Here is a 27,759-nt window from a genome sequence, read left to right as displayed (position 1 = left end):
TTTCTTTTTTCTTTTTTTTTATATAAACATGCTATTTTTTGTAAGTGACTTTTTATGAGGCTTTGTTTACAGTAGAATTAATATCTATCAAGCATTGGTAGTGAGATATTAAAAAATTCACTCTACATTCTTTGTTGCATTGTCCTGGGTTTTCTGCTTTCTTTATGAAACATGCGATTTAAAAAACAGTACATTACAGTAAAATACTATAAAAAATACGTTTTTTGGAAGTGTAAAAGAAAAAGTCATTGTGTAATTTACAATAACAATCCATAAATGAACAAAAAACTTTTTTTTTTTAAATAACATGATTCTTCTTAGTTTTTTTTTTTTTTTTCTTATCGGTTGTGAACATTAGGGTTTAATTTTTACATCTAATGTGGTTAAATTAATGTTTATTGCATTGTTTCAGTATCATGTGTCACCATGATGGGGTTTAGTGATTTTGTGAATGACACTGTGACCTTCTATATATAAGTATTTCCCTTCTCAGCTCATAGAAAAGCTGTTTGTGATGAGCTTTAGTTCATCATGTGACTTTCTGATCCCCTTCAGTTTTTGGTGGTTATCTGTGCATTACAATGTTTCAAAACAGATATTAACACTTCAATATCTTGGATTATATACAGTGCTTCAGTTAATGAAATCCGGTATTTTATTGTGAATTTAAGTTAAGTCTGTAAAACTTAAAATGTTGCTACAATCTTTTTTATGGAGAGGTTCTGGCAACCACAGTTGCCGGTATTTTTTATTTTTTTAAAGTGTAGCTCTTGCTGATTACAGCGATTAAGTAGAGAAGATGTTTGAGAGATGAAAGGTCATGACAGAAGATCTCATGACAGTAGAGCTCTTTTCTGAAAGACAGTATTCTCATAGATAGAGGAGGTAACATCATGCAGAAGTTTCATTCAGATTATTATAGTCATCTGAAGACCACCAGCCCCCCTTTGCATCATTTAACAGGGATTGCATTAATGCATGTTGTAATTCATGCATCGTATACCATGTGTGTGCCACTCTCAGCCTTTCTCTTTAACCTTTCTTTGCTGCATGCCAGTGTGCATGAATGTCACATCGCCCTTCTCCGGTTGCATCGTGGGTTTGCCTGCTACTAAGATTAGCCAAACCCACGTAATGTCAAAGGTCATTTCGTCTGAATAAATACAGGTCATCTGGAAATAGACGGATGTCACAGACTATCCAGACCTCCTCTGCCTTCATTTGGGGAGTATCTCTTGATCACTTCAACCAAAAACACGGTAAAAATGTGCATGCTCTTTTCTTTTATTCTGTAGTACAAAATGTAAATTGCAGAAATACAGTACCTATGTACTATATTATACGATTATTTTATTTTGTAGGCTTTACCTCTTTTTTTAAAGCCATTTGCAAATTATTTTCTACTGTTCCACGATTTTGTTTTTATTTCAAATATCAATATCAAAATCAATATTATTATTTATACCACCAGCACTACTACTAATAAATATAATTTTTTTATAATAATAATAATATACAATAATAATTAGTTGTTTAAAAAAATATATTCATAATTTAGCCAGTGACTAAAGTATTTAATCAGTAAATCATTCTTAATTCTCTAAATAATGTACTTAAGCTTATAATACAAAATACCATTCAACAATGTATTTTTTTTTTCGTGAATTATGTTTAACCAGCTTTACTGACTTTGCTTGGCATTCAACATCCAAAAGAGCCCTTTTAGGACCCTTTTCACAACACACAACCTGCTGTATAATGTTCAGCTGGACCACTGGCTTTCATCCATCAAACTGTCTATATTTAATTTGGCCTTTGGTTTATACGGAGGGTGATAGAGATTTGTTACTGGAATGTTAAGAGCCTCTTGTTGAGGTGTTTTTCAGTGTCCAGTAGACAGAGAAGCAATATAATATAACATCAGATTTAATTTTATTAAAGGAAAACAATCATTAGTGTTAGTTTATAGCCTGTTAGATATACTCCTAAAATCATTGAAATAATAGCACACGTACGACAAGGTCATATGTATTCGCTTCAATGGAGCACATCAAAACGTCACATCCAGCTTTATTTCCTGCATGTGAAATCTGTCACGTATCAAGAACATTTACCCCGCCTCTGATTGTAATAAAACCTTCACAGCAGCCAATCACCGTCTCTTCGCCTTGTCAATCAAAACAAGACTCGCGTGCTGATTGGTCCAGCTGTCCTCCTGTCAAACGTCTTGATAATTTCCTTCCTATATTGCGTTCTAACTCAGAATAACGTGGTTTACGCGGAAAGTGTGGTTCGGAAACAGTCGCACCTTTAACGTCCACTTAGTAGGTGAGTTTTTTTTCTTCTTATAAAACGCCGACATCCAAGTAAAATCAAACATATCTGAACGATGCTAGTTACTCGCTAGTCTGTTTTTCTGTTGTCATGCAAAGGTAACAGTTACGTGAGCCGCACAAGGTCATGCGTGTTTGTATCTCAAGGACACGTTGCATCAAAACCCGTCGAGAAGAAGCTAACAAAAAGTGGTTATAAGAAAGAAAAATCAATGCTTTTAGTAAGCTTTACGATTTAAGTACGCACCCATATCTGAACTCTTGCTCAGACTCGTTGGTGTTGATTTAACAGTCACCTGATTCATTACTTGGCGAATGTTTTTGTAATGTGTTTGTACTGGTGCTCTGAACGATTTATTCTCAGAGGTCATATTAATGTGTATTTGTGTCCCACACCTTCCTCCACAGAGTCAAGATGCCTCACGCTTACCCATTCCTCTCCACGGAGCAGAAGAAGGAGCTGAGCGAGATTGCTCAGAGGATTGTTGCTCCTGGCAAAGGCATTCTGGCTGCGGATGAGTCTACAGGTAATTAAACCATTCCGTTTGTGTTTGTTAGTAACCCATTCATTTGCTCTTCTAATCTAATCTATCGTCTCGTCTCTTTGTTCCTGTGCAGGTAGCGTGGCCAAGCGGTTCCAGAGCATCAATGCTGAGAACACAGAGGAGAACAGGAGACTGTACCGCCAGCTTCTGTTCACCGCTGACGACCGCGTCAAACCCTGCATCGGCGGCGTCATCCTCTTCCACGAGACCCTCTACCAGAAGACCGATGATGGCAAACTCTTCTCCCAGCTCCTGAAGGAGAGGGGCATGGTGGTTGGCATCAAAGTGGACAAGGGTGTGGTTCCCCTGGCTGGCACCAATGGAGAGACCACCACACAAGGTGAGAATCCCATCACTGTCTATAAAATAAGATTATCAGCTAGTATAATTGCACATGGTATTTTATAACCTTTCATATCCACTTAAATGCTGTAATTAGATGGACTTTGTCCAGAACTGAATGGTCACAGTCACTCTCTTATGACTCATTAAATGCTCATTCGCAGGTCTGGATGGGCTGTACGAGCGCTGCGCTCAGTACAAGAAAGACGGGGCAGACTTTGCTAAATGGAGGTGTGTGCTGAAGATCACCCCCACAACCCCCTCAAGACTGGCTATCATTGAGAACGCCAATGTGCTCGCCCGTTACGCTAGCATCTGCCAGATGGTGAGACACTTACAGCTACTCTATATCCATGCGGTGTTTTTATTTATTTATTAATAATGTTTTTATACAGCATAGAGGCATTCAATTGATCAAAAGAGGAGATAAATAAATTTATAATATTGCAATTTTATATATTTTTTGTTTCAAATAAATGGCTGTTCTTTTGAATTTTCTGGGGAAAAAAAGGACCGTTTCCATAAAGATATTACCCATTACAACTGCTTTCAACACTGATATAATAAGAAATGTTTCTTGTGCAGCAGCATATTAGGTCACGCTTTATTTTATGGTCCAATTCTCGCTATTAACAAACCATTAACTATGATTTTGCCTCAGTAAAGTCCCAATTTGCTGCTTATTAATAGTTAGTAAGGTACTTGATAAGTTCAGGTTTGGGGTAGGATTAGGAATGCAGAATAAGTGATTTATAAGAACTAATAAACAACCTATAATAATAATAGGCATGCTAATAGTGAGAATTGGCCACTAAAATAAAGTGCTACCACATATTAGAATGATTTCCGAAGGATCATGTGACACTGAAGACTGCAGGAATGATGCTGAAAATGCAGCTGTGCCATCACAGAAATAAATGACATTTTAATATATGTTAAAATAGAAAAGTTCTTTTAAATACTAATAATATTTTACAATATCCTGTATTTTTTATCAAATAAATGCAGCCATGGTGAACATGAGACTTGTCAAAAACACCTTTAAATTGTATCAAATATAAAAATAATTAATGATTATTATATGAATTTGTAATAAAAATAAGTTCAGATCATTTCATTGTCACCGTTCTCCTCAGCATGGCATTGTGCCCATCGTGGAGCCTGAGATTCTTCCTGATGGTGAACATGACCTGAAGAGGTGCCAGTATGTGACCGAGAAGGTTCTGGCAGCTGTGTACAAGGCCCTGTCAGACCACCATGTCTACTTGGAGGGCACTCTGCTCAAACCCAACATGGTGACCGCCGGACATTCGTGTTCCCAGAAGTACACCCCTCAGGAGGTCGCAATGGCTACAGTCTCAGCTCTTCGCCGCACTGTTCCTCCCGCTGTGCCTGGTTAGTAAAGCGACCGCAGTTACTCACTCTTGAGGCGTTATCTTATCACAGACCTATGGGAAATTCTTAAGCATGTAATCATCATGGTGCAGTATCATAACCTCACACCACACCCCTTCCCCTGATGTAGGTATCACCTTCCTGTCTGGAGGCCAGAGTGAGGAGGAGGCCTCACTCAACCTGAACGCCATCAACCAGTGTCCCCTGCAGAAGCCCTGGGCCCTGACCTTCTCCTACGGTCGTGCCCTGCAGGCCTCCGCCCTCAAAGCCTGGGGCGGCAAGAAGGAGAACGGCAAGGCCTGCCAGGAGGAGTACATAAAGAGAGCTCTCGTAAGTTTTATTACCTTGAGATCATCTACTGGAGACTGATCTGGTTATATGAAATTTTGTAAAAAAAAAAAAATAGCTGCCATTTTGTTTCCAAAAATAAAAATCATATTTTTCTTTTTTGAAACAAAATGGCAGCTTTTTTTTTTTTTTTTTTTTTTTTTACTGCAATTAGAAAAATTTTTGCTTTTTTTCTATTGACTTGTGTATAATTAATTTTAGAATTATAATTAATGTTCTTTTCATTATTTATTATAAATGGTGTATGTATATTTATTTTTAATTTACCATGTATGTGTATATTATACAGTATTTTTATTATCATGTAAACGTGGTGTTTTTTTTTGTTTTTTTTTTCTTCTTCTTTTTTTTTTTTTTGCTTATTACATGAGATTCTTGATTGTAGAACATTAAGTAATTTGTTCAAGAGGATTAGCGTTTCATATGTGAAAGTTTTAAACCAACTGTTGTTGTGTTTCTGTCTCAGAACAACAGCCAGGCCTGTGTTGGGAAGTACGTGTCCGCAGGAGATAAGGGTGCTGCTGCTGGAGAGTCTCTCTTCGTGGCCAACCATGCCTACTAATCACCAGGAAGCCTTTTCCATTTCAATCCTCATCATATTCCTGAAGAATCAATGAACCCCGACGCATCTATACTCTGAACTCATCATTTGACCCATTCCCTTTTTCTTTCTAGTGTTTGTTACTTTCCTTGTGTGAAACCAAAACTATGAAACTAAGAAATCATACTTAAAAAGACTAATGGTAATATAATAATGTTTTTGCCCTAATCTCCTCCCTCTTCCTTCTTTTAATAGCACTCCGATGTATTGTAATGTTTACCTCTGTAGAGAAACGTTGCTCTTGTACTTGCAGTACTTATAATGACTGTATTTGACTTGCACAAAGCACATATACCTTTCAGTGGTTTATTATTATTATTGTTACTGTTTAATATGATACACGCTGGGAAAAAAAAACATTAAAGTATCTTTCACTGCTAACCTGATTTATGTTTCTTTCATGCTGTTATCCAGACATCACATCATTGTGGGGTTTTGTGTCCGTGTCTGTTGGAACATTTCTCTGAATATTTGTCTGTTCATCTTCTGAACCTTGTGAACAAACTCAGATGCAAGAATGTCCATTTCTAAGATGATTATCATCCTAGGAAGAATCTCGGCTGCTTTGCAAGGTTATTATCCATAAGCGGTTTTGTAATTGTCAAGGATTCTTGATAAACTTTGCTTTCTGAGATATTGAAATATCTATAAATATTGTTGCAAAAAGGGTGAATATTAAACTGGCCAAAGCATGTGATTTCAGTGAATGAGACTAAGTTACATTACACAGTTTTAAATCTTTCACACTTCCTTAACACCCTGTTGACTGACATTAAGATAATGTGATTATCTATTATTTTTGTAATGTATTTGGCTCAGTTTATTAGCAGCGGGCAGTAGATGTATTGTCTGAGTTCATGACGAGGAGCTCATAGTGGTTTCAGAAGTGACACATTACTTGCAGAAGCCTTTATGTCCCTCTGTAATGCTCTAGTGATGGGCAAATGAAGCTTCGCGAGTGTCGTAAACAGCGCCATCTGGTGGTTCATAAAATCCATCTTTGAAGCAAGTCCCAGCATGCAAATATCCTCCCTTGTCTCAGCTTGTAGCCAGTTTCATAATGCCAAAATATGTGCCCTAACAAAATAATCAACTGTAGTAAGCATATAAATACATGTCACTAAAATGTATTATTATGATTAAATGTTGGTCAGGTGCAAAATAAATTTTAGTTGTCAACAATTTTAAACAAGAAAACATTCAAAATGAACTTGAAAATGAGGCTTTGTTCTGATAATGAGGTCAGGTGTTCAGTCCTGGTTCTGGAGGATCACCATCCTGCAGAGTTTCGGTCCAAGCTAAAATCACCCGAAGCAACTCCAGATTACACAGCTCTGCCCCTGTTGTCTAAAACAGGGGTCTTCAACATTTTTCAGGGGCCTCTATCTTAGGTGACGGAGACATGGAAAAAAGGACCCCTGATACAAAAATGTGTCAAGCAGAGCTACATATTAAGCGCACAGTCTTGGATATTAATAGAATCTAACCATATTATTATGATATACTGTGTGTATATTATGTTACGACTATAGATCAGAACACATTATTATCGTTGCACATGTGTAATATGTGTATTACATTAAAATTGAGACTTATGCATCAATTAAAAACAACATGAAAATTGAATTGTTTGCAGTTGTTGTATGTTATTTTAATGGATTTGCAGACTCAGACTATACCATTTTCCTAGTCAGAAGGGCATTAATACATTTACCTGAACTTCAGCTAGCCTAAGTTTATTAAAAAACTCACATTTTAATTTTACTGTCAGATGGACAAATAAATATTTACTCAAACTTTAGTGTCAAGTTTACTAAACATTTTATTTTTACTAAATGTCCCAAAACACACTACATGAAATTTTTTTAATGGATTTAAGGGTTAAAAGTTGATGGTTTGTTAGGTTTTAATTGTATTTCTTAAAGGTATTAATTGTATTTTTTTAATTGTAGTGGAAACCATTAGAATCTTAATATATAATCCATAAATCTGGTTATATATGCTCTATATAATTTTTTATGTGACGAATAAAAATCTTGAAATTTGAATCTTGAATAGTTAGTATTTAGAATTTAGCATTTCTGAAGACTGGCCAGCAGATGGAGACAGTGATGTTGTCAGGAGTGTTTTGTTTGGTGTCTTGTGTATTCACTAACGGGCTTAACAATTTTGCTTTTTTTATTAATGTAATATATGAATGTTATTTGGTACTATAAATAGTTGTGTAAACGTCTATGGTGGTGAATGGGAGATAACAGCAAAAATGATTTTTGCATTCCCATTTGCTCCAACATCAAAACAAAAACATTCATGATAGCTTTCCACAACTTTCCAAAGGATTTTACTGTCACTCTCTCAGCTTTTGTATTAGAAACACCCTTGCTGCAGTGTTAACTATAACTAGTTATTAAATTAGCAGTAGCAGTAGTAGTAGTAGTAGTGGTATTGTTATTTAATACCTAAAGGCTATGCAACACAAATTATAATAATAAAAAAAATACATTTCTTAAATAATGAAAATATAAAAGACTTGGCCAGATTTAGAAAAAATACTATGTGGAAATGCACCAAAAGACTTCATACTGTAGCACGAGCTAATTTGTAAGTTTTTTTTTTTGTTTGTTTGTTTTTTTGACTGACTAAAAACTTTGCGTTACTCCTGTGACTTTTTTTGTGCTGATGTTTTCTCTGTTTCAGTGATATCTGACATATTTCCTGTAGAAAACAGGAAGTCAGGCTCTAGAATGGAATGGTTAGGCCTGGTTGGTCTGTTAAACATCATTCAGTTCTCATTTCTTAGTTCATAATTAAAATAGCTGTGTATTCTGTCAGAATATTAAACATTTTGCAGTCTATTTTATTTTCATTTATTTCATTTTTTTTATTTTTTTTGGAGCCTACCAACTTTTTTTTTTTCATTATCAATATTTTTTGTCAAGCACCCTGTTTGAGAGTTTTTCCAGTGATGTGGGTGCTTTGTTGTTGTTTTTATTTTGTTTTTGCATTCATATAAATATATTAAATGAAAATCACTTTTTATTTGTATTTTTTTCCTGCACTGATGTCACAGCTAAGGATGGTGTAGGCCTTGCGACTGTGGCATATATTGTGGTGCTACCAGATGTGGTGACATCATTTTCCACAACTTTTACAGATCAGGTTAAATAAACATCTGATAACATAAGCAAAAATGAAAAATGTATAATCATAAACCTTTAACCTGAAACTGAGATGAATCCTATATTGATCGCTCTCTTCAGTTATTTATAGACCTTCTTGGCATAAATGTACTAGATGTGATTATGAATTTAATAGACACATTTACAAGATTTACAAGACAAACGTTTTCTTATAACTAGAATTACCCAATATATGTACATAACATAGTATGATTTAAAGCTATGCAAAAAACCTGTATGTACATCTGAAGAGTTTATTTGCAAAAACAGATTTAAAATGTTCAAAAATCACGTTTTTTATTACGTTGTCATGTTTTTATTGTGTTCGTTATCTGTATTTTATAGTAACTTTTAACCTAATCAAAATAACCCAAACTTGTTTTTGATTAATTATTACAAATAATACAACTGCAGTTTGATTGAGATTAATTGGAAATAAAAACATTCTATTTTTGTTAAAAACTGAGTTTTTATCTTTTTCTTATCTTTTTTTTTTTTGTAGTTGTTTGTTTGATTGTTTTGTTGTTGTTGTTGTTGTTTCTTGTTTTTTTGCAAACGAGCTCTTCATCTATTGTACATTGAGAACAGTAGTGTGAGTGGGAACTATTTACGCGTGGCGGCGCTCGGTCGGATGTATTTGTGTGCAGCACCCGCTACTGCTGCTGTGATTATTGCTAGTGCTTGTCAAAATGAAAAGTGGAAGGCAAAGGATTCGTTGTTCTGTTTATATGTTTATCTGACGTAACATCGCTACCGGATGCGCTATGGACATACAGACAGGCCGTTTTTAATGAATCTGTAATGTTCATGGTTGTCTGCCGTTATCGTCTAATAGCGAGAGATATATAAAGTTTAACTGTGACAGTTTTTCGCTGTGAAAGGTCGCGATGGATCGAGCAGTAAACTCCGACCCCATCGATACAGCCCACACTGGTAACATGTCTGTTGACATTTTGTTGTATGACAGAATTTTATGATAAATAAGTTTTATGTTGAGATGTGTTTATCTGTGTCTCTCCAGGTCGTCAACGCTGGAGGAATTGGATTGGATTTTGGTAAGTGAATCAATCCGCTGTTAACTTTTAGTCAAATAAGTGATACAGAATATGTACAGTGATCTTTATCATCTCTATCTAGGTTATTGGGGCTTTGCAATAACTTCGCATATGTGGTGATGCTGAGTGCAGCGCATGACATCTTACAAAAACAGGAATCTCAAAACGCAACGACCCCTGTAAGACATTTACATGATTAGTGTTATCAAGTATACTTGAAATATATATAATATTGGTTAAATGTAATTCAAATCCCTTGTGTTTACTTAAATACTTTACACTTTCATGGTTGTTTATTAACCCTTTTAAATGCTTGTCAGTACACTTTTTAAACCATATTTCAAAGAAGCAATAAAGAAATTACATATAAATTACATACTTCTTGCATGTCATGTAATTGTGTAAACTACAGTGCAGTTTCATTTAGTTCAGTTCTGAAAACATTACACTCGTAAGTATATGTTGTTACGTGTATTATGTCCACTTGTACTCTTTTTAAGAGTATGCTAATGTCTACTTCTTTATGTTTTTTTGCCAAAATTTACTAGTCAGTGTTTCTTGTTTTTGGTTTTGTTCTTTCACTAGACTCCTGCTCCGAATGGGACTAACATAGTGATCAGTAACAGCAGCCGTTTTGACTGCAGTCCTGTGTCCACTGCAGTACGTCTGCCCTGTCTTTCTTTTTTTTTGTTTCACCTGTACAGAATTATCCCACATTTAAGTGCAAGATGGAATATTTGTTCAGGGAGTGACACCTTGTTTTGTTTTGTTTTCTGTTTCTAGGCCGTGCTGTTGGCTGATATATTACCCACCCTCCTAATCAAATTCACAGCACCCTTCTATATACACAAAGTGCCTTATGGGTAAAGTTGACACAAGCATGTCTTTACTGAGATCTAATTGCAAATATCCATCAGCATTTTGAAACTGGTTTAGTTGTTTAGATAAAAGATGTAATACTGTGAGAAGAAATGAGTTGTCAACTCTGAATAGTTTGAGAAATCAAGGTCAAAAGGGACGAAGTCTGATTAAGTTGGTTGGCCTTTACAGTGTGGAACACTACAGAAGAGCTATTCCCTTTTTATTATTAATAATAATGTGTTATTTCTTATTTAATAATAATTATGTATTCTTTCCACTTTTATAACGAACAGATTTCGTGTTTTGGTGTGTTTCTTCACGGCGGTAGTCAGCTTCCTGATGGTGTCGTTCTCTTCAACTATACTGATGAGCATATTTGGTAATGAGCGTGTGTGTGTGTGTGCATTCCTCTTCTGAGCTGAGATTTGATGAACGCTGTAATGAATCTTTGGATTTTTCCTCAGGTGTCATCTTTGCCAGTATTAGTTCAGGATTGGGGGAGCTTTCCTTTCTTTCCCTCTCTGTGTTTTTCAGCAGGTAAAGCCTCCTAGAAACCCATTTATCTAAGATGTGTTTAGATTAAGACACTGTTGTACCTGCACAGGATGCACTGATTTTGAAAACATTATGTGAAAGTGAAAGGCATCATTAAGCGCATGTTCAGCTGGTATCTGCGGTAATTACAGCAGTTATTTTGCTTTCGTTTGTTTTTTTAAAAACAAACTTTAGTCTGGCTAAATAATGAGAAGCAATAAAGTTTCAGTTATGCTGGAAATAGAAGGTTTAATTTAGTGCCTTGCATTATGTGCAATGGTTTTCTAGTTTGCTTCGTTGAATACTCACGTTTTCTGAAATCTAGGCATTTTATGCAATGCAGAACATTTGCACACTATGCACAGTATGCACTATTGGTCAGTGAGATTCTTCAATATTTTTACTTTGCAAGTATGCAATAATAATTTGTAACAAATGTAATGGTGATAATAAGATTGTACAATTTTTTACTATATATTTTGATCAAATGAATGCAGCCTTTAAAAAGATTTATTTCAAAAAACATTTCAAAAGCTCTCTAGCCGCTGATCTCTGTTGTCTATCAGTACCTTGCATGTGTTTCTGTCTCTTTAAGGGATGTGTTGAGTGGCTGGGGGTCTGGCACGGGGGCAGCAGGGGTAGCTGGAGCTCTCCTCTACTCTGCGTTCACACAGGCTGGTCTGACCCCTCAGGTTACGTTATGGATCATGCTGGTTGTGCCTGTTATTCTGGCTGTCAGGTCAGCAGAACTTCCTCAGCTTTCTGGTGTTGCGTCTATAATGAAGATTCACTGCATCGATGTATCTTCTCCTCTTATGATTTCTTTCAGCTATTTCTTTCTCCTGGTGTTCCCATCCTCATTTCCACAGTGGAGGCGGCACCAGGATGCTCACAGCACTTCCAGAGTGGTAAACTCCCAGGAGAGGCGTCCTTTAATAGAGGAAGAGACCGATACTGATGAGGATGCCGAGACAACTCGGGAAGAGCAAGGTGTGTACAGTTAGGAACTCGATGCTTGCATTGTTGCAGCTTTATTTGGAAAGTCTACTTTAGACATTCTACTCACTATAAGTAACTGTGCAACTACGGTTAAGATATAAAGTGTTAAGATATTAAGCAGACAGTTTGAATACTAATACTCTAAGGACTGCTAGTTGACATGTAGCTGCAAAGTTACTTACTCTTAGCTGAATGTCTAAAGTGGGCTATCAAAATAAAGTGTTACCAACTTTACATGCTCATAATGTTGTGTATGATAATCATAAACCATGTTTTTTTTTTCCTTCTGACAGAGGACAATAACATCAGACCCCTGTCCTTCACTGACCAAATATATATCATTAAGGTTAGACCTACTTTGTTTCTGTATATTGTCCTTAGTTTGGTGTTTCTTGTCTGCTTTAATGACATTGAGTCTGCTTTAATATATGTGACCCTGAAGCACAAAACCTTAAGTCGCTGGGGTCGCTATATTTTTAGCAATAGCAAATAAAACATTGGGTGGGATTTTTATTATAGATTTTTCTTTTATGCCAAAGATCATTAGGATGTTAAGTAAAGATCATGTCCCATTAAGATATTTTGTCAATTTCCTACTGTTAATATATCCCCCAAAAAATTAATAATTACTGTTATAGTAGCGTAAATGTATAGAGTTACCGTGATAATATGTGTTATTCTCAGCTAGTCATGTGAAAATAGTTAGCGTTGTATGTGTGTTTATATTGTTTTTTTTTTTTTGCACCTTTTTGTGCTGCAGTCAGAAAATGCACTTCCTCTTCGAGTCTGTGGTCTTTCAGTGTGTTCCTGTCCATGTGATCTCTTTCAGGGTCTGCTGAAGTTTATTATTCCTCTTGGCGTGGTTTACTTTGCTGAGTATTTTATTAACCAGGGACTGGTGAGTGTTTTCTGTCACAGTCTTAGTGAAAAGTCACTGAGAGCGAGACCGTAATAGAGCAATCTGTGATCACTGACACTGAATGTCACTGTTTATCTATCCATACATCTCTCCAAAATCAGTTGGAGCTGCTCTACTTCCCTGACTCCCGTCTCTCACACGCAGAACAGTATCGCTGGTAAGACACATCACTTCCTGACTTGGTGTTTTTGAATGACACACAACCTTTAAAAGTGTTGTGTTCAGTTAAGATTCTTAAGTATTTTATGCTCACCTAAACGTTTGATAGGCAGTGTACAGTCATGGCCAAAAATATCGGCCCCCTTGGTAAATATGTTCAAAGAAGGCTGTGAAAATTGATCTGCATTGTTAATCCTTTTGATATTTTATTTAAAAATTTCACAAAAATGTATCCTTTCATTGGATAAATAGAATTTAAAATGGTGGAAAATATCATTATGAAATAAATGTTTTTCTCTAATACACATTGGCCACAATGAATGTCCCCCTTTTACTGAATTCTTTATTAAACCTCCATTTACCAGTTTAACAGGTCTAAATTTTCTCCTTTAATGCCTGATGAGGTTAGAGAACACCTGACAAGAGATCAGAGAACATTCCTTCATCCAGAATCACTCCAGACCCTTTAGATTCCCAGCTTCTCATCTTCAGTTCACTCCTCTCATTTTCTATAGAGTTCAGGTCAGAGGACTGGAATGGCTGTAGCAAAAGCTTGGTTTTGAGCTCAGTGACCCATTTCTGTGTTGTTTTTGAGGTTTGTGTTTGGGTTATTGTATGGTTGGAAGATCCAAACATGGCCCACTGTAAGATTTTTAAAAGATTTGTGTATTGTTTTTTAGGTTTGTGTTTGGGTTATTGTATGGTTGGAAGGTCTAAACATGGCCCATTATAAGATTTTATAAGATAAGAGTCAGTCACTTACTGATTTTTTATCTGTTGGTATTTGATAGAATCAAAGATGCCATGTGTCTAAACAAAACATCCAGGACCTGCAGCACAAAAATAGGCCCACAACATCAAAAACACAGCATTATATTTCATTGTACACATGGGGTACTTTTTATCTCTGTGTTCACCAAACCCATCTTGAGTGTTTGATGCTAAAAAGCTAATTCTTAGTTTCATCTGACCATAGAAGCCAGTCCCATTTGAAGTTCCTGTAGTGTCTGATAACTGAATATGCTGGATTATTATTATAATTATTTTGGATGAACTAGGAGAATTTTTATCGTAACCCTCCCAAACAACATGTGGTGATGTAGGTGCTGTTTGACTTTTTTTTTTTACGGTTTTCTGGATCAGAAACTCAACTATTTTCTGCAATTCTCCAGCTGTGACCCTTGGAGAGTCTTTAGCCACTCAAACTGACCTCCTCACCATGCATTAGGACGATATAGACACGTCCTCTTCCAGGCAGTTTTCTAACATTTTCTGTTGGTGGGAAATTCTTAATTATTGTCCTGATGGTGGAAATAGGAATTGTCACTGCTCTAGCTCTTTTCTTAAAGCCACTTCACCAATTTGTGAAGCCCCAATATCTTTTGCTGCACATCAGAAATATATTCTTTGGTTTTTCTCAGTGTGATGGATGATTAAGGGCATTTGGGCTTTATTTTCCCTCCTCTTTATAATTCTGTGAAACATGTAGCAATAGCTGGATAATTTCATGTTTATAATCATGCTGGAGTGCTCAAAATTGTGAATATGAATGGGAATATACTTCAGAGATATTTTACTCATAAGAATATCTAGGGGTGCCAATAATTGTGTCCAACGAGTATTTGAGAAAAACCTTTATTTCATAATTGTACCCCCCCCCCCATTTTAAATTCTTATTATCCAATGAAATTATACATTTTTGTGATTTTTTTTTTTTTAAATAAAAGATCAAAGGGATTAACAATGCAGATAAATTTTCACAGCCTTCTTTGATCATATTTACCAAGGGGGCTGATATTTTTGCCCACAACTATATATTTTGGATCAATCAAAAGTCCACCTGAAGATAGAACGAAGTTTAAGAACTCACTCTTTATTTCTTAATTTTTAAACCCTGTTTAGTTTTACGGAGACATTAAAAGGAAAGTAAATCATCCACAACTACACAAAAGAAATCGTAAAATATAGATACATACAGATTGTTTAACTAAATAAACAGTTATTAAAATGATAAAACAAGGTACAATTCTGCAGTCATGGCTTAGGAATATAGCCACTTTACATAAACTTTGAGGAAAAATAAAACAAGTTTGATAATGCAGGAGAAAATGTTTAGTCTAGGTTGGATAATAAAACATGTTTTTAACATATTTCTTAAACAGACCCCAAGCCTGGATAATCATCTTTTTTTAATCATCATTTTCTCATCCTCATAGTATTTCAAACCTTTATGACTTTCAGTCTTCTGTAGAACAGTGAAGAAGAAATTTTGAAGAATGTTGGAAACCAAACCGTTTTAGTGACCACAGGCTTTCATTGTATGGTCAAGAAAAAACAAACACCTGAGACAATTATTCAAATCTTTTAGGTTTTATAATGTCTTTTAGGTTTGAAATCTGATGAGGCTGAGCAAATGGTGACAGAATTTTTTTATTTCGGGGTGAACATCCCAAGTCACCTTGGTAGAAGTTGCAGTCTTGGGATTCTTAAAATCAACGATATCAGTTGTGCTTCATTATTTCTCCTCTGCAGGTATCAGACACTTTACCAGATCGGTGTGTTTGTTTCCCGCACGTCTCTCGTCTGTTTTAAGATCAGGAAAATTTTCCTTATGTCTCTCTTACAGGTGAGATCTTAGACTGAACCACAAGACAGTAAACAAACTAATACATGCATTTGCATTTAGTCATATAGCAGAAACTTTTATCCAAAGCGACTTTCAACAAAAGAGCAAGGATATGCAAGAGCTATAACAAGTCACAGTTTAACACAGTGGAGAAAGAAATATTTTTTTTTAGTTATGTAATAAATAAAAATAAAACACGAAGAATAGAAATAGAATAGAGCAAGCTAGTGTTAGGGCCTGTATTGCTTTTGTTAATTGTATAATAAATGGAAAAAAAATGATAATAATAACATAGACTACACAAAGAAACGAGAAGCGAAAACTGTGAAAACTGTAAATATCAGACACTATTAAAGATCTCTTCATGACGTGGTTTCCTCTTTCTCTCTCAGTGTTTGAATGCTGTTCTGTTGGGTTTGGCTGTGTACTACCAGTTCTTGCCAAACCCATGGGTGGTTTTTATTATTATCCTCTATGAGGGTCTGTTGGGAGGAGCAGCCTACGTAAATACCTTCTTTTTCATCCGCGAGGAGGTACGTGAACCACGTTCCAGCCATTCGTTCATTTGATTTAGATCAGCATGGATCAGTCAGTGGTTTCTAATGCATTGTCGTATGCTGTGTTTTTTGACAGACCGCTAAGCGCGAGAGAGAGTTTGCCATGGCTGCGGCAAGCGTAGGCGACAGTCTGGGAATCGCTCTTTCTGCAGCTGCCGCCTTCCCCGTGCACCATTATTTCTGCTCTTTATGAGCAAATGAGAATGTGTGTTTGTGCAAGATAGAGAGTTTTTGTGTTGTTTTTTTTATGTTTTACATTCCATTTGGACTAATATTTTCTTATTTAAATGAATAATGGTTTGATTGATCTGACCGTCATTCTACCTACTGACACCCTGCTCTAACAACATTTTTATTAACTCAAAACATTTTTTGATAAATTATGCTTTAGTTTGTCAGTTTTATCATCTTTGTAACTCAAAATCCTGGAATCAAGTGTTTAATGCTTTCTGAAATCATTCTTGTTCAGTATTAAAAAAAAATTCTTAAGTTTCTTGTGTGTGGCTTTCTTGAGCCCTATTGGAAAATCACTAACTAACCCTGAAATGTTTCTTCTTCCATTTATAAAGCAGTTTCAGTTATCTTTTTGTGGCTAATGGTGACAGCTGCAACCCTTGGTTTGGCAATTGATCTCATTTAGCAAACGGTCAGTTTGTTGCTTTCTTGAGATTCATAGCTTTCATTTCCCATTCCCTGTAGGTTTTGTATGAGTATACCTTAAGCAACAGTTATTTATATTCTCCAGATATAGAGGGACCTTCTGCAAACTGTTTAAATTCAACTTCATGAACAGTTGAAAAATGGAAATGTATTATAATCTGGCAGTAGATGGTAGTACAGAGTTGATTTTAAGAAGCAGGAGTGCGGGAGATAAACGCTGGTTCACTCATTCGAATCATGTCGCATATATCCTCAGCTTTGATGCAATGCATTTGTAGAATGGCTTCATTTTCTCACTGGGAATAATATAAAGGAAATACAAAAGTAAGTATATAAATCGACGTAAGTGATTATTGTTCCTACCAGTCTACTTTTAAAAAGTGCACTTGAAATTTTTGTCGCGCTCGTAGGGTTACTTTGATGTGCTAACATACTAAAGTACATGTAAACTGAACATGATTGCAATTTTAACTGTAATGAGTTATTCGATAATAATTTCAAATGTACTAAATTTACACTATCTTTATTAAAAGTTTGTAATTAAAATATGAGAAGGTTCATGCTGCAATTTTAACCAGATTTCAAAGAAATAATTGTGATATTGCACAAAACTTGAGTTAAAAACGCACTCGAAAGAACTTATTTTTTATTTTTTTTTTAAACCCTAATACATTTTCATAAAATTGCAATTTACGTGCAGTTAAGTGACTGGAAACATTGCATTCGGTTCTCACTTACCTAAATAATTTGAAAATATATAATGTATGTTAAGTATGCTGAAGTGTACTTCTCTTTCGCAAAGCCTGGACTTTTATTTTGAAAAGCTATGCGTCTGACAGCCAGCCATCCTGGCTCTTTCGTTCGTGTAGCAAAGTTCACATTGTTGCAAGTGATACAGTAAACCCCTGCGAAGGGATCGTTTAAAATATCAAACTGGTGAGGTTTGCCAATATTTTAAGTGTACGGAATCAGCCCCACAAAAAAAATTATGTTACGCCGATATGAATGTATCTATCGTTTCCATTTGAATGGCATACAAGTCTAGTTAGCTTAGCAGCAATACAAATGCAATGGTTGATTTTTTTTTAACATAGAGTGTGTTTTTGCTTAAATTTGGCCATTCACGTGACCTTCTGTGAGTTATCCGTGTGTGCTGTGGATCTGGAGTTATTAATTCATACTGTGTTTGTCATGACAGACTGAGTGAATCATGAATCGTGATCCACGAGAAGTCACTTTAATGCTGTTGCAGTTGTGTGTCATCATGTCTATCTGCACTTGAGCACATTTCTCATATAGTCTTGGTTGGTTCGTGTGTGTGTGTGTGTGTGTGTGTTAACATGCCATCTTCCCTTTGTTCTTGCAGGAAGTGTCTGGTGTTAAACTAACAGTGTGCCTGTGGTCCTGTTGATAGGAAGGGCTCAGCAGTGCCTGGGTGCCCAGGGAGCCACTGCCTGAGTCCCTAGAGGTAGACATCAAACCACAGGACATGAGTGCCACCAAAGGAGGCCTGGTCATCTTCACGGCCAACTCCCAACCCTCCAGCAGAGAGCTGGGGAGGAGGATAGCCGAGTAAGTGTCCCATGGAGCTCCAGTATAACAGGCCAGTTATATTGGATAGTTAGGAAAGAGTGGAAAGACATTCATTGTCCAACTGAGCAAATCTGAGCTAGAACAACTGTATTCTTTTGAGTGCTAGTTAACAACAAATCAAGTAAGTGCAAGTACACTATCATTCAAATTATGCACACTAAATTACGATTTTTGAACATACTTCACTTTCTTGTCATGTAAATCACTGTGTTTATAAGACTGACATGACAAAAAAAAAATACATTTATTTTACATTAAGATTCTTATTAATTAAGAAAAAGCACTATGGTAACAAGTTAATTTAAATATATTTTTTTTTATCATAACTAGGCTTTGTTTGTTTTATGTAAATTACATTTCTTGTTGTATTTTGTGGTGAAATATGATTTGGGACAACTGATATTTACGTCTTGTAATATGTGTGTCAAATGATAAAGATTTCCGTTGTGTGTTTATGCTGTTATATTGCGTCATATTCCCTTGAACTTCTGTTCTTGTGCAGGCGGTTGGGTGTGGAGCTTGGAAAGGTGCAGGTCTATCAAGAAGCTAACAGAGGTGAAGGCCTGTTTTCGTCTCAACTTTCTGTTAAATATCTGCATATCTTTTCATCTTCACTAGCGATAGCTGTGGCCACTGCTGTTGTTCATTCTTTGCATGCCATGCTGGAGTAGACAAAACAGATCAGCGATCTGAGCTGGTGTTGACTAATGAAACTGACAGTCTTTGTTTTGGGCCATGCTCGTGTATTCTGATCCGCTTGCATTCCCTCATGCAGACACTGTGGTGGAATTCTCCCAGCATTCCATGCACCGTAAAAGGGATTGTTCAAATATATTTATCATTACATTATTTAAAAGTTTTCACAAGGGTTTAAAGGGACAGTTTAACTTCCGTTGCTGGTCTCCATTGACTTGCATAGTGCTTTTTTTTTTTTTTTTTTTTTTTTTTTACTTATAACTTTGTAAGTCAATGGGAACCAGCAACTGAAGTTGAACTGTCCTTGTGCAAACTTTTAAATAGCCAGTGTGTTCTGTAAAGTTCCATGTTTTCTGTGGATCAGACCGAAAATTAAAATAAAATTTCTTTTCCCACAGAAACACGGGTCCAAATTGAAGAGTCTGTGCGCGGCAAAGATGTTTTCATCATCCAAACCATTTCCAAGTGAGAAGCCTTAAAGAGAGACTCTATCTAAAATTGTTTTATTGTTTACTCACCCTCCTACCAACCCAGATATATATGACTGACTTTCTTCAAATGAACCCAAATAAAGATTTTTAGAAGAATAAGTCCATTTAATTTAAGTTAAAGGGGTCATATGACGTTGCAAAAAACAGAACAATGCCTAAAAGCTTCTGTGTACAGCAAACAAGCTAAAGAAAAACCAGAACTAGGTTTTTATAATCTGTCGACCCAAAAAAACAAGCGTTTAAGGACACTAAAGAAAGAGAGCAACATGTCATGTTACTGTGAGAACTACGACCACTAGAGGGAAACGTAAGCGGCGACAGGAAACAATCTTTGCTTTTAACATGGCAAAAGATTATTTTATTGCTCTATGTCAGTGCCCCTTTTCCTAAACTTCCTTTTGTTTGAGAAATTATCGAACTGAACGGCCTAACGTGAAATACACCGACATCTACTACTATTTGAGTCCTTAAACGCTAGTTTATTTTGGGAGGGGTCAACTGCTAACAAAAACATAGTTTTGGGTTTTTTAGCTCGTTTGTTGTACACCTTCTCACACCGCAGCTTTTAGACATTGCTCTGTTTTTTTGTTATAAGTCAGAAATGATAAGGAGGCAGCTTCCCACAACATAAAGTCAATGGAGAGCGCTGGATTGACCCCTCCCCACCCCAGTGTGGGCGTGGCCTAATCACGCTCTGTCTCTGTACTACAGCGAGAATAAAAGTTACGCCTTTTTTCTTAACTTTTATAAAGAATATATCTCTTTGGGTTTGAGACTTTGGTCTTTGCGACTTTATGGAACTTCTATAGGCACGAACAGCTTGTAACACTCTAAAGACAAAGGAAAATGTGCAATCGCATCATATGACCCCTTTAACGCTTAAAAAATACACAAAGAGTACACAAATACACAAAGCCATACATCCAGTCGTGAACTCATATGACAGCCAAAAGCAATTACTTATAGTTAAAAGTTTAAAAATATCAGTATTTTTCTTATGAACGCCTGTCATTTTGCTTCACAAGACATTGATTCATCGACTGAGGCGTATGAATTACATATGTGTTTGTTCTGCCTGGTCTTTTTTTTCTCAGCATCAGCTTTGGCCGTCCCATAGACTGGCATTATATGGGCTTATAGAGATGGATTATTCTTCTAAAAATCTTTGATTTTTGTTCACCCAAAGAAAGTAAGGTCATATACATTTGGACTGGCATGACGATGAGTAAATCTTGTGATGATTCATAAATAAGACAACAACAAAAATAAAAAATAACAGTGTAATTCAGATTTATATTCATACCAGAGTTTAGTTGTTTGTAATAACGGTATTCTGGAATTAGTAAATAATGGCATTCTAAAAAACATTCAGGTACAGAAAAGTTTAACATGAAGTCTTGTTTTAAGGTTAAAGTTAACTTAAAAGTGACATTGGAACCATAACCAGCATTTGTTTCTTTATTTAAATTATATATTTTTTGCTTCTAGAGACCTGCTTTACAAACCCCTCCATGCTGAATTATGCAAATTGTGGAAATGAACCCTCAGTTTGACTTTAATACTGATGTTAAATACACAAATCTCCACATATGCAAATTAGGCTCCCTAAATCCCAGTCTTTAAAACCGTTCTTCCCTTCTCATCTGCAGAGATGTTAACACCACCATCATGGAGCTGCTCATTATGGTGTATGCCTGCAGGACGTCCTGTGCTCGAAACATCATCGGCGTCGTTCCCTATTTCCCCTACAGCAAGCAGTGCAAAATGAGGAAGAGAGGCTCCATCGTCTCTAAACTGCTTGCTTCAATGATGTGTAAAGCAGGTGAAGGAGTCAATCCGAGATCTAATCCTCCCTTCATTTGTTGTTCAAGATGCGATACTGGCCAGTTTTAGTCCTCCGACTAATTTGCTTTGTCTGTTGCTTCTGTTCACTGTGGCTTTGAGCAGGTCTGACTCATCTCATTACAATGGATTTGCATCAAAAGGAAATCCAGGGTTTCTTCAACATTCCGGTGGACAATCTGCGGGCCTCACCGTTCCTGCTGCAGTACATCCAGGAAGAAGTAGGTCCTTGCGTAACTCGTGTGGATCTCATTTGCATAAGATCTGGATTTCCTGTGGAGAGTTGTTCTTCCTGTTTGTCTTCTCAAAGCGTTCAGTCTGAATTATAAGCCAGTCCATGTTTCACTTTATGAAGGTCACCAGTTACGTTTGCTTAAAAGTAGAAAGCAGGACCGAAGCTGGATTTAACTGATGTTGATATTTCCCTTCATAAGTTCCTCCACTCAAGATTATGCATTCATTTATTTTATTCATAATCATTTTCTTTCTTGCTCTTATGAAAGGTCATCTGCATTAATCAGTAATGAACATATGATTGTGTTATATATGTCTACATCATCTTTAAGTTTTTTAAAGTGTGTGTGCATTTGTTTTTTGTTTTTTTTGCATACAGATTCCTGACTACAGAAATGCTGTAATTGTGGCCAAATCTCCAGCATCAGCCAAAAGGTGAAGTCACATCTTTGTTCGCATGTCAGAAGATTAGCTATGTTGACTAAAACAATAATAGGGGAAGATCCACAGACTAAAGGAAGAGATACTTGCAGGAATGATTGGAACTGGTCAAGTAGCCACTCTTTTAGGGAGAATATATTATGACACTAAAAGAAGGGAAGAATATATGAATATATTTTCCACAATTCCACCAAATCCCTGACTGAAGTCTCGTTTGTATAACTGTATGCATTGGGTGGCGCCAGTGTACAAACATGATGTTGAGTTGGTGAGAGATATGGGCTTTCAGATGCTTCCAACTGTCAGTATTTCAGTTGTTACTGGTATATTCGGTTTATTTTCAGTCATGCATCCCACAGGATACAATTCTGCTGTAAGTTTGAAAGTAAATGAGAAAACTTCATGAGAATTGCTCTTATCAGATTATCAGTTATCGTTGTGTCCTTGTGCCAGCAGAGTATGTGTTCAATACATACAGCTTGTTTTGAACAAGACTGACACTATAAAACAGCAGTAGCCTTTATTTCACCCTGATGCTGCTGGCAGCATGCTTTCAGACAAGAACTGACTGTACTTGCCTTTTTTAAACTTAGTATAAGTATGTTGTTTTCATTCGTGTTGGTCAATGCAGTTAAATAATTAGATTTTTGATCTAACATTTGCAAATAAAACATCCAAACATATTTTCAGATTTTTTTTTTTTTTTATCTCGAAATTGTTTTTAAGTCAGTGGTTCTCAACTTCCAAGGGTTCCCAATGAGTCATAAAATTATTTCATTGTATTTTAATTAACATGATCTTATTAAAAAACAATAAGGTTATATTACAGCAGGTTCCATTTGTAAGCTATATTTAATGCATTAACTAACATAAAATATCAATGAGCAATGCATTGTTGCAGTTTTTATTAGTCTTTGTTAAACTTAGTTAATAAAAATACAACTGTTCATTGTTAGTCGGTGTTAGCTCAGGTCCATCAAATAACATTAACAGATACAACACTGGATTTTAATAATGTAGAAGTCAATCAGATTAAGAAATGCTTCAGAAGTATTCTTCAATATAAGTTTTTGTTAACTTATGTGGTTCCTTCATTTCAAAAGAAGTGCCAGAGATCCGTCTCAGATTACATATGAAGGCTTTTTAATATGTCTTGGGCAAAAGTGGGCCTTGAAAGAGTTGAGAACCACTGATTATTTGGAAACGGCTCTTTCCTGTCTGACTGACAGGATTTAGAGTAATGTTGTCAGCAGAATGCAGGAGTATACAGATACACAGTATCTGAAATGAACTTTGTCAGTAGCTCTAATGTTCTATTTAGTGTTTGTTCTACAATTCTGATTGTGCACTCAGGGGCTGGTTGCATAAACTGCTTAGACTAGTCTCAAAAGGTTCTCCATTTAATTTGTTTTCATCTAGACAAACTAGTTATTAAGACACAGTCTTACCATAGTGTATGTGTTAATGCAACTGGTATCTGATCTATTAAGATTTGTGGATGGCCTTGGTTTGTGTCAAAAAACATTGCAAATCTCTTTATCTGCTTTCACAGGGCCCAGTCCTTCGCTGAAAGGTTACGGCTGGGCATCGCTGTGATCCACGGTGAAGCCCAGGATGCTGAATCAGACCTGGTGGATGGACGTCATTCCCCTCCCACTGTCAAAAACATTGGCGCCATTCATCCAAGCCTAGAGATACCATGTGAGAATCTCATCCCAGAAAACTCACTCAGACCATTTTGTTGTTTTCCATCCTATTCCCTATCATCTCTTTCTCTTCTTCTTGCACAGTGCTAATTCCCAAAGAAAAACCCCCAATAACTGTGGTTGGAGATGTAGGTGGACGAATTGCCATCATAGTGGTGAGTTCAAGATGAAATTACTGAGGACAATATTGTTTTAGTATCGCTGATGTACTATTATAGTTTTTGTTAATATTTACAATCAGACTTTATTTAATGTTCTATTTTTTTTTTATTTTTTTTTTATTTTAGTTTTTACCTTTTTTTTGTACTTCAGCATAAACTAAAAAGGAATGAGAAATGTTGGCAACTAGTTGCAATAAAATATTTGTATTGAATTTTCAATTCAATTTATTTCAAATAATGTTCATGTTTCTAATTTAAGCGAAGAATAAAGTCTTTGCACACTGAATCCGAGATTTTCGCACATTGAAAAAGAAATACAACCTCACATTGTGTCAATCATGTTCACACACTGCCTTCGAAACGTTCGTCCGACAAAAAAAAAAAATCGGATCAGGTTAAATTTTCAGTTTTTTTGCATCTGTAGCATGCATTTTGATACGGAAAAATTTTAAAACGCATGTGAAAACTTCGGACTTGGTGTGCAAAGCTCTTGCTATAGATACTTTTTTTAAATGGTCTTTTTTTGTTCTTTTTTTTCTTTTTTTTTTTTTAAAGGATGACATCATTGACGATGTTGACAGTTTTCTAGCAGCAGCCGAAACTCTGAAAGAAAGAGGCGCTTATAAGATCTTCGTCATGGCCACTCATGGAATCCTCTCCTCGGATGCCCCTCGGCTAATAGAGGAGTCCGCCATAGATGAGGTCATCATAGCATCGTTTTAATTTGAGGTTGAGAATGACGAGTGTGTTGTGATGAGTGCTGATTTTTGTGGTGTCTTTCTGTACAGGTCGTTGTCACCAACACCATTCCACACGAGATCCAAAAACTCCAGTGTCCCAAGATCAAGACGGTGGATATCAGCATGATCCTGTCCGAAGCCATTCGCCGCATCCACAACGGAGAATCCATGTCTTACCTGTTCCGTAATATTGGCATGGATGACTAACAGGCTCATGTACAGTCAGTCATAATGTGTTTTTCTTTTTGTCTCTCATTATAACTTCTTCTCGTTGTACGTGTAAGATTTTGAAAAAGTTGTGTGCTCAAGAACCTGGATGTTCTGTAATGGTACACGAGTTCAGTGCCCTAAAACGCTGATGTAAAAATGTTTAGAGGATTGAAGTGCAGGGATACTCCACCTCTTGATCAGAAATACTGGCACTTTTATTTAAGATTTGAAGAACTGGATATAAAAAATGGACCACTTGATGTTAAAATTGTCTTCAGTTCTTTTAGTCGTAGCTCTGCTCTATTTTTAATTTTTTTAATGAGTAAAGAATGAACAACTCCACTGTGTGGCCAACAATTACAAAATGTTACCATAAATCTATCATGTCAGTGCCTCATGACTTTGTGTAATTATTGTGCCACTAGTTGTTTCTGTGTGTTTGTGTGGCAATGCTGGGTAGTGCTGATGTGAAAATCAATAAGAATTTCATTCAAGGCAAATTAGATCCAAGGTACATTCTTAAGCTTCAATATAGCGCTTAAGATCGAAAGCTTAATGTGCTTGATTGAATGTGTTTCCTGCTAGATTCTTCTACTAACACTCCAGCGTGAGAGCTTGAATTAGTTTTTGCCAATGTAACGGGAAGCATATTTGCCTCATAAATGTGGCCAGAGTACTTAAATATCTTTCCTCTGAGAACTTTTTCAAATGAAATGCAGGGTTTTTGTTATGTGACTAATATTTCTGGCTTTTGTATTTATTCACAGCACTTGATGACAATGAATAAACAAAGACTATCTGATGTCATATGTGTGCATTGTTAAATTAATGCTCTGCCCTATTCTCAGGCCAGCTAAGGTTAGATCGACAACCAGGTTGTTAGAAGTAGATTTTCCAGTTTGTTGTACCATGCTAGTCCATTTTAGATTTCAAGCACATGCCGTTCACCGGTTTTGAGATATTTGTAATGTTGCTCGAGCTATGTTTACTTCAAAGTTCACTAAACAATTAGCCAACAGAGGGCAGTCAACACTACACTGAACCCCGTCTAAATACCTCAACAGTATGCTAGCAACATCAAGGTCAGTTTCGATTTCAGGGATCACACAGAACTGATAACTTCATAACTTGAATGTATTTTAAGCAGACTTGAAGAAAATCCTCTCCCAAATGCATAAATTATGCTGGGGGAATTGACTGGCGGTTCTCTTATCTGGTATTAACTTCGATTTGCATATTGTTCTCATGCGGTTTCGTCAGAGTAAAGGAAATAAAAGAGTCTTGAGTTTTTATGGTTTTCATAATGATTCTTGAACCCTGAGGGCAGAAAATACTTCTGACACGGAGCTTCAGCAAAACGTTCTGCGATGGAAAGATTAAGATGTATGACCTACGTAATCTTGCTGCTAGTTTCACAGGGAAGTAAAAACCCTCTGCTATTTCTTCTTTTCCTGCAAATACTTCTCATAAAGACATTTTTATCTAAGGCGGTATAGCAAACGATTGCTTTCAATATGTGTTTAGTAGGCTACACGACCAGTCCAGTGTTGCCCACTCAAACCTAACAATATTAGTTAGGAAATTCAGACATTATTTAGGCCTACTCACCCTCATGTTTTTAAAAAGCTGTATGACTTTATATTTTCTGTGGAACACAAAATATATAGATATAGGAATAGATATAGATATATCTGTGAATCCAGTGTTGATCATGATTGTGGGTGAACTATCACTTTGAGAATTAAAACTTTATGGTTAAAAAAACAGAATGTACCTGCCCGTCACTGTGCGTAAGCACACATTAAACTGGCTGGAACACATTAAGATCATAAACAATTAAAAGCGTTCTTAGTGTGGGTGTGAGTCATGATGATGCTCTTCTTTTTTAAACAACATTTCAAATGGGCCCATTGTCGCATTAACTATGTGAATTTGCTTGTTGCTTCTGCTGCTGATATGACTCTTATTTGCCTGCTCTGTGAGCATACAACTTCTGTAGACATTACTGGAAGGACATTTAGATCACTGATCTAACTTCCATGTTAATCACCCAGCACAGGCTCCTAGATCTATGCCTTTAAAACTTTGTTGCCTCTCTCTCGACCTGTCAACAAAAGCAAATTACTGAGAAAAGTTTAAGACTGTCCAAATTAGTCAATGTCAGTCTAATCTATTATTCCCTCTTGCTGAGTGTTAATTTGTTTACAACAAGGTCTATATAATTTGGAGAAAGCATTCATTTCAATAGTAGTTGCTTGTTAAGTTCAGAGGCTATAGTTAAATAAAATGTTTAGACTAGTTTTACAGGTTAGTCATCAATTTTTTTATAATAATCTAGTTGTTTACATACTTAAATTGGTCTAACATGGACTCAAAAAAATTAAACAAATGACACCTTGGCAAACAGACGGTCGCACTAGTTCTTAAGACATTGTCTAAGTTTATGCTATCTAGAACACCATCGTAAATAGGTAATAATAATAATAATTCATTACATTTATAGTATGCGACTGGAATACTGCCATCTATACA

The 27,759-nt window shown here is 36.1% G+C and overlaps 3 protein-coding genes across 10 annotated transcripts; all 3 read left to right on the top strand.

Moving 5' to 3' along the window:
* Positions 1-1,103: 1,103 nt before the first annotated feature.
* LOC127953560 (fructose-bisphosphate aldolase A) lies at positions 1,104-5,945 on the top strand. 3 transcript variants are annotated; one of them, XM_052552748.1, is made up of 7 exons: positions 1,104-1,259; positions 2,742-2,860; positions 2,952-3,218; positions 3,385-3,545; positions 4,357-4,615; positions 4,746-4,945; positions 5,430-5,945. In XM_052552748.1, exons 2-7 carry the CDS (start codon positions 2,749-2,751, stop codon positions 5,523-5,525), a joined length of 1,095 nt encoding a protein of 364 aa, XP_052408708.1. In that variant the 5' UTR covers positions 1,104-1,259; positions 2,742-2,748; the 3' UTR covers positions 5,526-5,945. The 3 variants fall into 3 exon arrangements, with proteins under 3 accessions (XP_052408708.1, XP_052408709.1, XP_052408710.1); XM_052552749.1 differs by lacking the exon at positions 1,104-1,259 and adding an exon at positions 2,164-2,328; XM_052552750.1 differs by lacking the exon at positions 1,104-1,259 and adding an exon at positions 2,304-2,324.
* A 3,431-nt stretch (positions 5,946-9,376) lies between these two features.
* Positions 9,377-16,946, top strand: cln3 (CLN3 lysosomal/endosomal transmembrane protein, battenin). Its single transcript, XM_052552224.1, has 15 exons — positions 9,377-9,676; positions 9,765-9,798; positions 9,881-9,977; positions 10,384-10,458; positions 10,582-10,661; positions 10,953-11,038; positions 11,124-11,196; positions 11,789-11,932; positions 12,023-12,183; positions 12,486-12,538; positions 13,022-13,090; positions 13,213-13,268; positions 15,803-15,896; positions 16,289-16,429; positions 16,530-16,946. The coding sequence occupies exons 1-15, from the start codon at positions 9,631-9,633 to the stop codon at positions 16,644-16,646; spliced, it is 1,326 nt and encodes a 441-aa protein (XP_052408184.1). The 5' UTR covers positions 9,377-9,630; the 3' UTR covers positions 16,647-16,946.
* A 128-nt stretch (positions 16,947-17,074) lies between these two features.
* prpsap2 (phosphoribosyl pyrophosphate synthetase-associated protein 2) lies at positions 17,075-26,034 on the top strand. 6 transcript variants are annotated; one of them, XM_052552230.1, is made up of 11 exons: positions 17,075-17,437; positions 18,528-18,685; positions 19,209-19,261; positions 19,801-19,867; positions 21,543-21,715; positions 21,841-21,956; positions 22,349-22,404; positions 23,963-24,111; positions 24,201-24,271; positions 24,833-24,979; positions 25,066-26,034. In XM_052552230.1, the coding sequence occupies exons 2-11, from the start codon at positions 18,603-18,605 to the stop codon at positions 25,222-25,224; spliced, it is 1,074 nt and encodes a 357-aa protein (XP_052408190.1). In that variant the 5' UTR covers positions 17,075-17,437; positions 18,528-18,602; the 3' UTR covers positions 25,225-26,034. The 6 variants fall into 6 exon arrangements, with proteins under 6 accessions (XP_052408190.1, XP_052408187.1, XP_052408185.1 ...); XM_052552227.1 differs by having other exon boundaries at positions 18,480-18,685; XM_052552225.1 differs by lacking the exon at positions 17,075-17,437 and adding an exon at positions 17,893-18,049 and having other exon boundaries at positions 18,480-18,685.
* The last annotated feature ends 1,725 nt before the right edge of the window (positions 26,035-27,759 follow it).

This window comes from Carassius gibelio, chromosome B3 (assembly GCF_023724105.1).
Source record: "Carassius gibelio isolate Cgi1373 ecotype wild population from Czech Republic chromosome B3, carGib1.2-hapl.c, whole genome shotgun sequence".
Taxonomy (NCBI): Eukaryota; Metazoa; Chordata; class Actinopteri; order Cypriniformes; family Cyprinidae; genus Carassius; species Carassius gibelio.
The sequence above is the reverse complement of the archived record's forward strand: the minus strand, read 5'-3'. Positions and strand labels throughout refer to the sequence as shown.